The sequence below is a fragment of the Juglans regia genome, chromosome 9 (assembly GCF_001411555.2).
Source record: "Juglans regia cultivar Chandler chromosome 9, Walnut 2.0, whole genome shotgun sequence".
NCBI lineage: Eukaryota > Viridiplantae > Streptophyta > Magnoliopsida > Fagales > Juglandaceae > Juglans > Juglans regia.
The window spans coordinates 1,550,773-1,561,695 of NC_049909.1; the positions used below are offsets into that span (position 1 = coordinate 1,550,773).

At 35.4% G+C, this 10,923-nt stretch overlaps 2 protein-coding genes across 2 annotated transcripts; one reads left to right on the forward strand and one right to left on the reverse strand.

Moving 5' to 3' along the window:
• Positions 1 to 1,420: 1,420 nt before the first annotated feature.
• LOC108990745 (uncharacterized mitochondrial protein AtMg00860-like) lies at positions 1,421 to 1,870 on the reverse strand. The gene has a single exon (XM_018964811.2). It carries the CDS (start codon positions 1,868 to 1,870, stop codon positions 1,421 to 1,423), a length of 450 nt encoding a protein of 149 aa, XP_018820356.1.
• A 6,663-nt stretch (positions 1,871 to 8,533) lies between these two features.
• Positions 8,534 to 10,663, forward strand: LOC108990744 (bidirectional sugar transporter SWEET12-like). The gene is made up of 6 exons (XM_018964810.1): positions 8,534 to 8,585; positions 8,926 to 8,962; positions 9,141 to 9,351; positions 9,457 to 9,618; positions 9,752 to 9,871; positions 10,349 to 10,663. The coding sequence occupies exons 1-6, from the start codon at positions 8,534 to 8,536 to the stop codon at positions 10,661 to 10,663; spliced, it is 897 nt and encodes a 298-aa protein (XP_018820355.1).
• Positions 10,664 to 10,923: the final 260 nt, after the last annotated feature.

Consider the following 10,923-nt stretch of genomic DNA (forward strand, 5'->3'; position numbering starts at 1 on the left):
TGCTAGTTTGAGGCTTCGACATTGAGCTACACTGGTTTGGCGATAAGGCTGTAGCCTGAGGTATACTGATTCTCCAACTTCAAAGCTCTGTTCTTTCCTTTACATATCCGAATATTTTTTCATTGGGTTTTGTGCTTGTTGGATGTTGTGTTTGAGGAGCCTTGTAATTTGATCCTTGTTGTGTAGTGTCTGGTCAACTGAGTCGATTCGGGCTGTCCTAGGAATATAGTCTAGAATTTGAGGTGGGGGATAGCCATAAAGTGCCTCAAAGGGTGTCAATTTTGTGGATAGATGTTGAGTGTAGTTATACCACCACTCAGCAAGAGAAATCCATAGTACTCAATCCTTTGATATGTCACGAGTGAAACACCGTAGATAATTCTCCACTGTCTTGTTGATAGCCTCGGACTGCCCATCCGTTTGCGGGTGATAGGCCGTGCTCAAGTCCATTTGAATTCCTTGTAGAGAAAAGAGTTCCTGCCAAAATTGGCTTGTAAAGATGTTGTCCCTATCCGACAAGATTGATGTTGGTAGTCTGTGTAGTTTAAAGATGTGCTCGAGAAATAATTCAGCCATTGTCTAGGCAGTGTAGGTGTACTTCAATGGGACAAAATGACTGTATTTCGTTAAGCGATCTACTACAATCTAAAGGCTATTGTAGCCTTGAGAGTTTGGGAGGCCATCTATAAAATCCATTGTTATATGTGTCCACGGTTGGGAGGAATGGTAAGGGCTGTAGTAATCCACTGGGCAATGAATTATCTGATTTCACTCTTTGACAAAGATCACAGACCCTAATGAACCTTTGAGATCATTTTTCATCCTGGGCCAGTAAAAATCCCTTCGCATTCTGTGGACTGATTTGTCATACCCTGAGTGGCCCCCCCATGGGCTGCTGTGTGAGAGTTCCATTAGCTTGTTCTTGAAGTCTTCATTGTTGGGAATGTATAATTTGTTTTTGTAAAGAAACAGCCCCTCTCTTATGGTGTAGCGTGGATTGAAGCTGCCTTTGTTATCGCTCTCTAGGAGTGTTTGAAAGTGTGCATCCGAACCATAAGCTTGTTTCAACTCCCCGACCCACTCCACACTAGGAAAAGTAATCAACACAAGTGTCTCTTCTTCTGTTTTTTCCATTTTGGATAGAGCATCAATAAATCTGTTTTCAGATCCCTGCTTATATTCCATCACAAAATCATAGTCGAGAAGCTTTGTAATCCACCTTTGCTGCATTGGCATTCTAATCTTTTAATCAAGCAAGTGTTTAAGACTTTGTTGGTCTGTTCTCACTACAAAGGTTCTTCTTAGCAAGTAGGGCCTCCATCTCAACATTGCTAAGACAAGGGCGTAAAGTTCCTTCTTATATGTGGACATAGAAAGTGTCCTGCCCTTGAGCTTGGTTGTAATAAGCTATAGGTTTGCCCTATTGCATCAAAATAGCCCCCACGGCGGTGCCAGATGCATCACACTCAACCATGAAGGGCATGGTGAAATCGGGTAGTGCCAAAACTGGGGGTTGGGTCATCGCTTCCTTCAACTTGTCGAATGCCACATTAGCTTCCTCGCTCCAATAAAAACCATCCTTCTTTAGCATTTTTGTTAGAGGGGCTGCAATTGCTCCATATCCTCCAATGAATCTCCAGTAGTACCCCATTAATCCCAAAAATCCTCTCAATCCCTTTAGGGACTTTGGTAAAGGCCATTCCATCATAGCTTTGAGTTTCTCTGGGTCCGCCTTCACACCTTTAGTTGAGATTAAATGGCCTAGGTAGGCTATTTCCTTACAACCAAAGTGGCACTTAAATTGTTTTGCAAACAACGAGTGCTGTCTTAACATCTCAAGAGTGAGCTTTAGGTGGACAACATGCTCCATTTTTTTTATCTACTATACACAAGAATATTGTAAAAAAAACAAGTATAAATTTTCATAGAAATGAGTGAAATACCTCATTCATAAGGCTTTAAAAAGTGGAGGGTGCGTTAGTAAGCCCGACTGGCATTACTAGGAACTCATAGTACTCTTCATAAGTCCTAAAGCTATTTTAGGGGGGTATCGTTGGGCCTAACACGGATTTGATGGTAACCGGACCTCAAATCCAGCTTTAAAAAGATAACGGGCTGTTGCATCTCATCCATTAATTCTTCCACCATCGGGATATAAAAGTTATTCTTGATCGTAACACTGTTCAGCCCCTGGTAGTCCACACATAATCGCTAAGTTCTATAGACTTTTCTAACCAACAGGATGGGGGAAGAGTAAGGGCTTTTACTAGGTTGAATGACCCTCGTCTTCAAGAGTTCTTGAACTATCTTCTCAATCTCATCTTTTTGATAGTAGGGGTAATGATAGGGCCTTATGGAAATGGATTTGGTGTTTGGTATAATGTTTATTGCATGGTCATGGGTACATGGAGGTGGTAACCCTTTTGGCTCGGAGAATACATCATCAAAATGGCCCAAACGAGCCTGAATATTTGCTGGAATACCCTCTTTAGCTTGTTGGTCTGTTTCAATGTCCCCTTCTAAAAGCTGCAGAATGACTCCCTTATTTTCCAATTTGTCATTTCTGTATAATGACCATTCTTCTATCATTTGTACTGCTGTAAGGCCCTGCAAAATGACATCTTTTCCCTCATAGAAGAATTTCATGGACAACTTTTTAAAACCCCATAAAATAGAGCTCCCTTAGCCATTTGACACCCAACATCATATCGCAACCTGCCAATACTTGGAATAGAACTTGTACTTCTCAGAGAAAGGTAGTGCCCTAAATTAAGAGTCTTAAATCCTTGCATTTGCCGTCACTTGGGATGAGATCCCCATTAGCAACCCTCACTTTGAATCTTCCTATGTCATTTATAGGTAAGTTGGACATCTTAATGATAGCCGAGTCCAAACAATTATGAGTGGATCCGCCATCAATCAATACAGTGACCCACTGGTTTCCAATTCTCCCTTTTACCCTCATGGTTCATGGGTTATGTGATCCGATAATTGCATGTAGTGATATTTTAGTGTTAGATGGGGCAATATATAGTGGTTTCGAAAATTGCTTGAGTGGCATCATTTTGGTAACAAATTTCCTCCACAAGGGGCTCACTATAATCACTATCCAACAACACTTCTTCTAGTAAATAAAGTTTGGGATTTTGGCATCTATGGCCAAGAACCCACTTGGTATCACAATACTAACACAACCATTTCTCCCTCCTTTCTTTCATTTGGTTTTGGGTTATTTTGTGGATGTGAAAATTTGGTTTGTTTTGGTTAGTTCTGTATGGTGGGTGGATGGTGTTTTCAAAATGCTTGGGTCAGATGAGTATAGTAGGCTTGATCTAGGGTTTCTTTTGGTTAAGTTCACATTTTCTTCTTGAATTTTGGTTAGGCTATATGGTGTGGTAAGGTTGGTGGGGCTGAACATTCTCACTGTTAACTGGATCTCATCTTTTAGCTCGCTCAAAATATAACTTAACTTGTATGTGTCAGAAAACCCTTTTAATTTGTTAGACAAGGTTTTTTGAAGATTTTTTTAGGGTAGTGAGCCCATCTTGTAGTTGGTTGAGTCTTGTCCCCTCATCCATGTCAATGAACAGTGCTAGTAATCGGTGGCTCTGAATACCACTTGTAATACACCAAGACGAAAATGATTCACACATGCACACAAGAAAGAGCTCACTTTGAGGGGAGCGCCTCCAAAGAAGGGGTGAGAAAACAGAGAAGAAGAAAAAAGACCTAAGTTTTCATTACTTTCCATATGGCTCTTTTTCATAGCTATTGTGAGCATATATGCTAGTGTCTTACAAACATAGGTAAAAAGGTCTCAGCCTTGTACAAACGCGACCCAAGACTATAACTAAAGCAACTTAACAAATGTAAAGAAAAGAAAGATAATAGCCCAGATACCTTGCGGCCCACTTCTTGTTGTCCCTTAACATAAAATAAAGCAACTAAGTAAATAAGCCCTGTTAGACTTGGCCCAAGCTCGGCCCACGCCTAACATCCCCCTTTGGAATCCAGAAGCCTCCCAAGTATACGGAAGACTTCACTTCATCACTTCAGACTAGTTCCTTTGACAAGTACACTGCATGTGGGTTAGGGTCTCATCCCTAACCCCTTCTGCTGCTTCACACTCCTTTCTGCCACTCTTCTCCACCGCATGAAGGAGCTCCCTTTAGGACATGTTACAAATTCATATCCACGAATCATGATCTTTAATGAATTCTGTCGATTTTGATTTTGATTCGAGTATGATTCCTAGATTTTATCCCTAGCACCTTACAATGTGCTTTGTCAAGCTTATTCTTAATCACCTTACTTCAAATGGATCCCTTATGATCATGTCTTAATTTGCTCTCCTTTTTGCCCACTAAGAAGTCTCCTCGTTAGTCGCATGTAGTTCTTTCCTTGGGGATGGTTCGCTAGGCTCTTATTTAAATGGATGTCAGTTGAATGTATAGCGGGTATTAAGGGTGTAATCAGTCGGTTTGGTTAGTCTCCGAATTTTTTAGTCCACCAAAAATTCGAACTGACCGGTTCTCTATCCCTAGGAGGGGATAGCCATGCATGGCGGCCTTCCTACTTATTGGGTCAGCCTGATCTGCATTCTGGAGCCGTATATTATTAATCTTAGGAAAAAATCAGTTTGTCCACTAAAGATGACCGCTCTACTTGATCGCTTGGGAAAAAAAATTAATTTTTTTTATTAAGGAAGTCATTTTAAGTGTATTAGTGTATTTTTTTATTTTTTTAAAATATTTAAATATTAAAAAAATATAAATAAAAAATAATTATAAAAAATAATTATCGATCAAGTAAAACGGACTACTCTGAACGAGCCGTCCAGACTCTTAATCTTATATATTTCATAAGATTTGTTTTTTAATTTTTTTCATCGGATCGAGTGGAGCATGCAGTATATTAATCTATGAGGAATGCTTGGGAGCAGTCGGAAGCCGCAGCACACTGCCCATTTTTTTTTTTCACTCAATGCACTAGGTATGCACCGGCTTTCATAAACAGTAGGCTTACATTTATATTTTCTCTTAATCTATATATCCTCTGAACATTTATTATGGGAACGTCAAAAGATTAGAGTTGCGTGTCAAGTTCAAAATTACAAAGAAAAAGCAAGTGTTTAATATATATAAATATCTTTTTTAATTTTCCATTCACCAACTTCAATGCAAACGAAATCAATTATTTTTCATATTAGCTAGCTAGCCAGCCACGTACGTGCATTGGTGCACGATGCAGTAGTAGATTTATATTATTGTTAATGGTAAATCTATTATGATCAGTAATACTATTATATGGTTTTATTTTTATCATTTATATATTTAATATTTTTTAAAAAAAAAAATTCTTTTATTTAATAGTTAAAAAATTAACTATTAATGTATTAATATTTTTTTTCTTTTTAAAATTATTTAAATATATTTAAAAAATATTTAAAAAAAATATAATTTACACTAGACAGCACAAAGAATAGACACATATAAGAGGCAGAATAGCACCACTTATCTATTATTGTTTCGAGTTTCAATCGGCACAAAGTAATCTAAGGTGTGTGTGTTTATATATATAAACCCTATGCATTACCTAGCTAGACTCCATGCCAATTAGAGACTGAAACAGTACCAACAAGCTGTTAGGCTGCAAAAATTAATTAATTAATAGGACAAAATGTGAAAGCAAAATTAGTAATTAATTTCAAAGGCTAGGAATTAGGCAGTACTTATAAATTGTGTTTGGAATATTGATGTTTGATCTGAAATCGGCCAATATGATCCATTCCGTTAATAATTTAGTAAAATTATTTATTTCGAGATTCACAAATATATATTAATTTGGGCATAATTAGTCGTATCATATCATGTGGTTATTTAGGTATATTTTGTTTGATTAATATGTTAAAAAATCTAAATCATTCTACTTAATAATTACGACACTAAATGTTTTGGTCATGAAATGCAATATGCATGCATGCAAGGTGACTTCTTCAATCTTCATTGCCTGTATCATGTTGATATATTTTTTATTTTATTCTTATTAAACTAAATTAATTATTTTACTCATCATCCATACAACGCATATTTGGTAAGAGAAAAAAATAAAAATAAAAATAAAATATATGTGGTACTGTGTGGTGTAAGAATGATGAGTAAAATTTTTCTACATGTTATTAATATTGTAGGCGATTATGACATTGAAGTGTTTCGATGGAGAACACTATGTAACAAGATGACTCCCATTATCTAAAAATAATATACAAATATCCCCTTAAATGAATTTGTGGATTGATGATCTTATTAATCTAGGCATATTAATTAATTCATTAAATATTAGGAAATTAATCCAATCGGCCTCTTCTTGAGATCATCAGTCGACCTATAATATATATATATATATTTTAGAGAAAAATATTAATTTTATTAATTTGTACTTAATTATAATTAGCGTACTATGTATTAGCTAGATTAGATTAAGTACTTAATTAGCTAGATTAGCGTACTACGTACTTAATTTGTACTTAATTGGCATACCAAGATATGTAGAAAAATATTTTAAAGAAATCTCTAGCTGTTTTAATGTATAATTCTAAATTCTATATATATATATATATATATAGATAGATCATGCTATATCATTATGCATATAAATAAATAAAAGTAGTACAAACTCGATCGTTGTCAATCTGATCCCGACCTAGCTAGTTTGTCCTTAAGATATCTTGAATTATTAATGAAGGTACATATATATATGTATGGTGACGCATCAATTAATAAATATAGAGGTATGCTAATGATAGTTCGGCTTTGCTAATATATATATTCTTAATTATCTCGAATCTTATCGGCCTCTAAGGTTACCCATATTTTTAACTCTCTCTACCTAACACTTGAAGCCCATCTTTTCCTTATTCTAATGACCAAAAGCATTCCCGAACTCTTTATAATATTTCTACTCAAGCAATCGGAGCTGCTTAGAATGACGTGCATCAAATTGGAAAGCAAAATGGTGGGAGATCATCAGAGAGAGAGATCAAATTCTGCCAATATTAATTCATTCTTATGAACCAGCTGGTAGATACATAGCGTTGTCATTGAATGCATGCCCCCACTTAAAACATGAACAGAACCGGTCTTTGAATCACCTGTTTACGCGTAACAGTCAAAAGCTTTGAGATAGAGCGCAATAGCAATATTCCTCTCTCACAATCACCTAAACAAGCCAAGAAAAAAACATATATAAAGTTTTCTTTGCATTAGTGCAGATTGTCGACTTCATCTTATACGTAATTACGTACACATGTCATATGTTGATGCCAAAGTATGAAATACATGCGCACCAACGGGTCATGCATCTAGTAGTGCAGGTTAGGGAAACGATTCAGCAGTGGAACACCAAGGTAGTACGCCAATTAATAGGGTGTGATCGGGTAGTGATTGTCTAACAACTCATTCACAACTTATAGACAACTTTAAATATAATAAGTAAAAGTCAAAATCAAATTTAAAATAATATTATTTTATTACATGTATACAAATTGTTAGTAGTAACTTTATCATTTTTCCAAAATATAAAACTGGAATTCCTTGGATATATGGTCAAGTAAAATACTTAGAGCCTAGTCAAATTTTGGTTCATTTTTATTAAAGTGGTCTGTATTAGAGTAGTCAAAACTCTAAATCTTTACTTTTGAACTACAGTAAAATCATTCCTTTATCCAAATTTTGCCATCTATGTTCATCATATCTCTAAAAAAATATTTTACTCTAAATTATTTTTGTTGGCTTCACAAAATTATAAATGTGGATGTTGGATAGAAGTTGAAAGGTTGGCAGAAGTTGTATATATGATTGTTGGGTGTGAGAATGATTGACAAAATATATTTGTTCGATAATTAGGTTGAAGAAAAAAATAGTTGAAAAATAATAATTTTAAGTAAAAATCAAATTATTAATTAATATATGGAGTGTATTTACAAAATATTAAATAAGAATTTTAAAAAATTATTATTAAAATATTAAATATTATATTATTATTTTGACTTTGAAATAAATAGTCTAATATAAATTAATTTTTTCAATGGGTTCGGTTTTAGCCAAAACTTCAACTTTTAGCTAAATTTTAAACTTTGGCAATGTTCTAATGCCAAAGGGAGAGTTAGGCCAGGAAAGCCATTTTGGTGTGGTACGTAAGTAAGTCTGGCGGGCGCAATATATCTTATATAGAAATAGAGTATCGAGTAGCTAGATTATGTTGAGTTGGCATGTTGGGTACGCATGGCTTTTGGAACTACATACGGTCAAATCTGAGTGATTGTACTCATTCACCCTTCATGCAACAAAGAACATGCATGAAGCATGCACCGCCGTACCTCTCTATATATATGTACCCCCACTGTACAAGTTCGTAGCATGAACTGGGTCAGAGAGCTGGGACTAATTCCCGATCAGATCTCTGCTCCTTGATCAGTTCGTTCCCTAGCTTCTTGTTTTTGAAAAATATATAGTGAGATCAGAAACCAAAGAAAATGGCCATTTTCTCAACTGAGAATCCATGGGTATTTGCATTTGGCCTTCTAGGTAGAGATATATACTACAGAAGCTTCTGATATTATTATTTTCTTGCTAAATTTCTTGGCTTCATTTTAAATTTACAATTAGGCATGATGCAGTACTTAAATTACGCCATTTTAAGTAAAAATGTTGTGTGCAGGAGTGTATATATATATATATGCATGACTTGCGGCTAGCTAGCTTCTAATATCGTCGATCTATACACCTATAAATATATATATGTATTATTTTTAATTTACTTTTACAATTTTTTTACATACATGCAAGCAATAACTCTTGTGTATATATATATATATGGGAGAGCGCTGATTTCGTGATCTCTTTGTTTTTTGGAAATATATAATAGGTAACATTGCCTCCTTCGTGGTTTTTCTAGCTCCAGTGTAAGTATTCCTTTCTTGTTCGAGGTTTCTTTTTCTTCTTCTTCTTCTTCTTCTTTTGTTTTTGTACCCTAGCTATATATATATATATATATATATATATATCTAGCAGCTAGCTAGCAAAGTTGTTGGACGGAGTACATGATACAATTAATTACAACTTCATATATAATTAATGCAGGCCAACCTTTTTAAGGGTTTTCAAGAAGAAATCGACAGACGGGTTTCAATCACTTCCATATGTAGTTGCAATATTCAGTGCGATGCTTTGGATGTACTACGCATCACTCAAGTCGGATGAAATCCTTCTCATTACTATAAACTCATTCGGCTGTGTTGTGGAGACAATATACGTTGCATTATATATTATATATGCACCAAAGCAAGCTAGGGTACTACGTACTAAATATTACTTCATACGTACATATATAAAACCCTCTGATCTGATGATCTGTCTCTCTCTAACCATATTAATATTGTTGTACGTTGATCTACAGATGTTGACGTTGAGGCTGGTTCTTCTGTTGAATGTCGGGGGGTTTTGCGTGTTATTGCTTCTCTCCCAGTTCTTAGCTAAGGGACCAAACCGTGTCCGAGTTCTTGGATGGGTTTGTGTAGCCTTTTCTATCAGTGTCTTCGCAGCACCTTTAAGCATTATGGTTAGGATATTAATTATATATATATTGAACTTGATACTTTTCCTCCATCTTTATAATATGTTTGGTGATGTTAACTCGATCGCATTCCCATGCATGCATATATATAATCATGATTTTACTGCATGCGCTGTAGAGAGTGGTGATACGCACGAAGAGCGTGGAGTTCATGCCCTTTACTTTGTCACTTTTCCTCACACTCAGTGCTGTTATGTGGCTCTTATATGGCATAGCATTGAAGGATTTATATGTTGCGGTAAGTTCTGATCCAGCTCCTCGATCTCAGTATCTGTAAAATAATTAGGATATTCGAGATCAAAATCTGATCAAGCTTTTGCATCCCTAAATTCCTGCTTGCATATACATATACATACATACATACATATATATATATAATTTATAACTCAATAAGCAAACTTAATTTACAGATCTATATATACCTAATTTAATTTTCCACTAACTTTTAAAGCGAATCAATATTGTTAAATATTAGAGCAAGCTGTCGGTTGCTATAATATTATATGGTGTTTCAATTATTATAATTTATAAAAATATAATTAATATAACTATATATATATATATTATATACACGATCGAATACTTACAAAATAGTAATTTCTTATTGCTTCAGAATGTCCACTCAACCAAATTAAATTAACATGATTAGTACGTATTAATGATATATATAATATTGATATTTGTTTTTTATTTTTATTTTCACGTTCTTCAACAGCTTCCAAACATTCTGGGTTTCATCTTGGGGGTTCTTCAGATGGTACTTTACGTAATCTACAAGAATCATAAGGGAATTGAAGAAGGACAAAAGCTACCAGCTGCTGAAAAGGAAGCTGACACTGTAAAATCGAGCACAACTACTATGACCAGCAGCTCCGAGGTACATGCCATTGCCCTATGCAGCTCCCAGCTGCCCAACTCTGATGCAAACGAGACGCATAACAATCAAAATGCGGATGAACAAACAAAAAACAATGCAATAGGCCTCATGGAAGGCTCCAGCCATGGCCACTTCTCTGCTGATATTGTATGAAGTTTGATCAACGTTGTAACCATGCAAACTCCTCTCCGTACTTACTATTATTTCGTTGTACCTCTCTCTCTCTCTCTGATCTCTCTCTCACGCACACACACAAAACACACAACGCTGTACGAGAGAGGATAGTACTGTGCATGCATGTATGCTGATCTGATGTTTAATTTTCAGTCGTAATAATGGGTCGTTACTTCAGGGATCGATGTACATTTTGCCATCATAATGTTTGCAACCTAATACCCTATAATTCTACAACT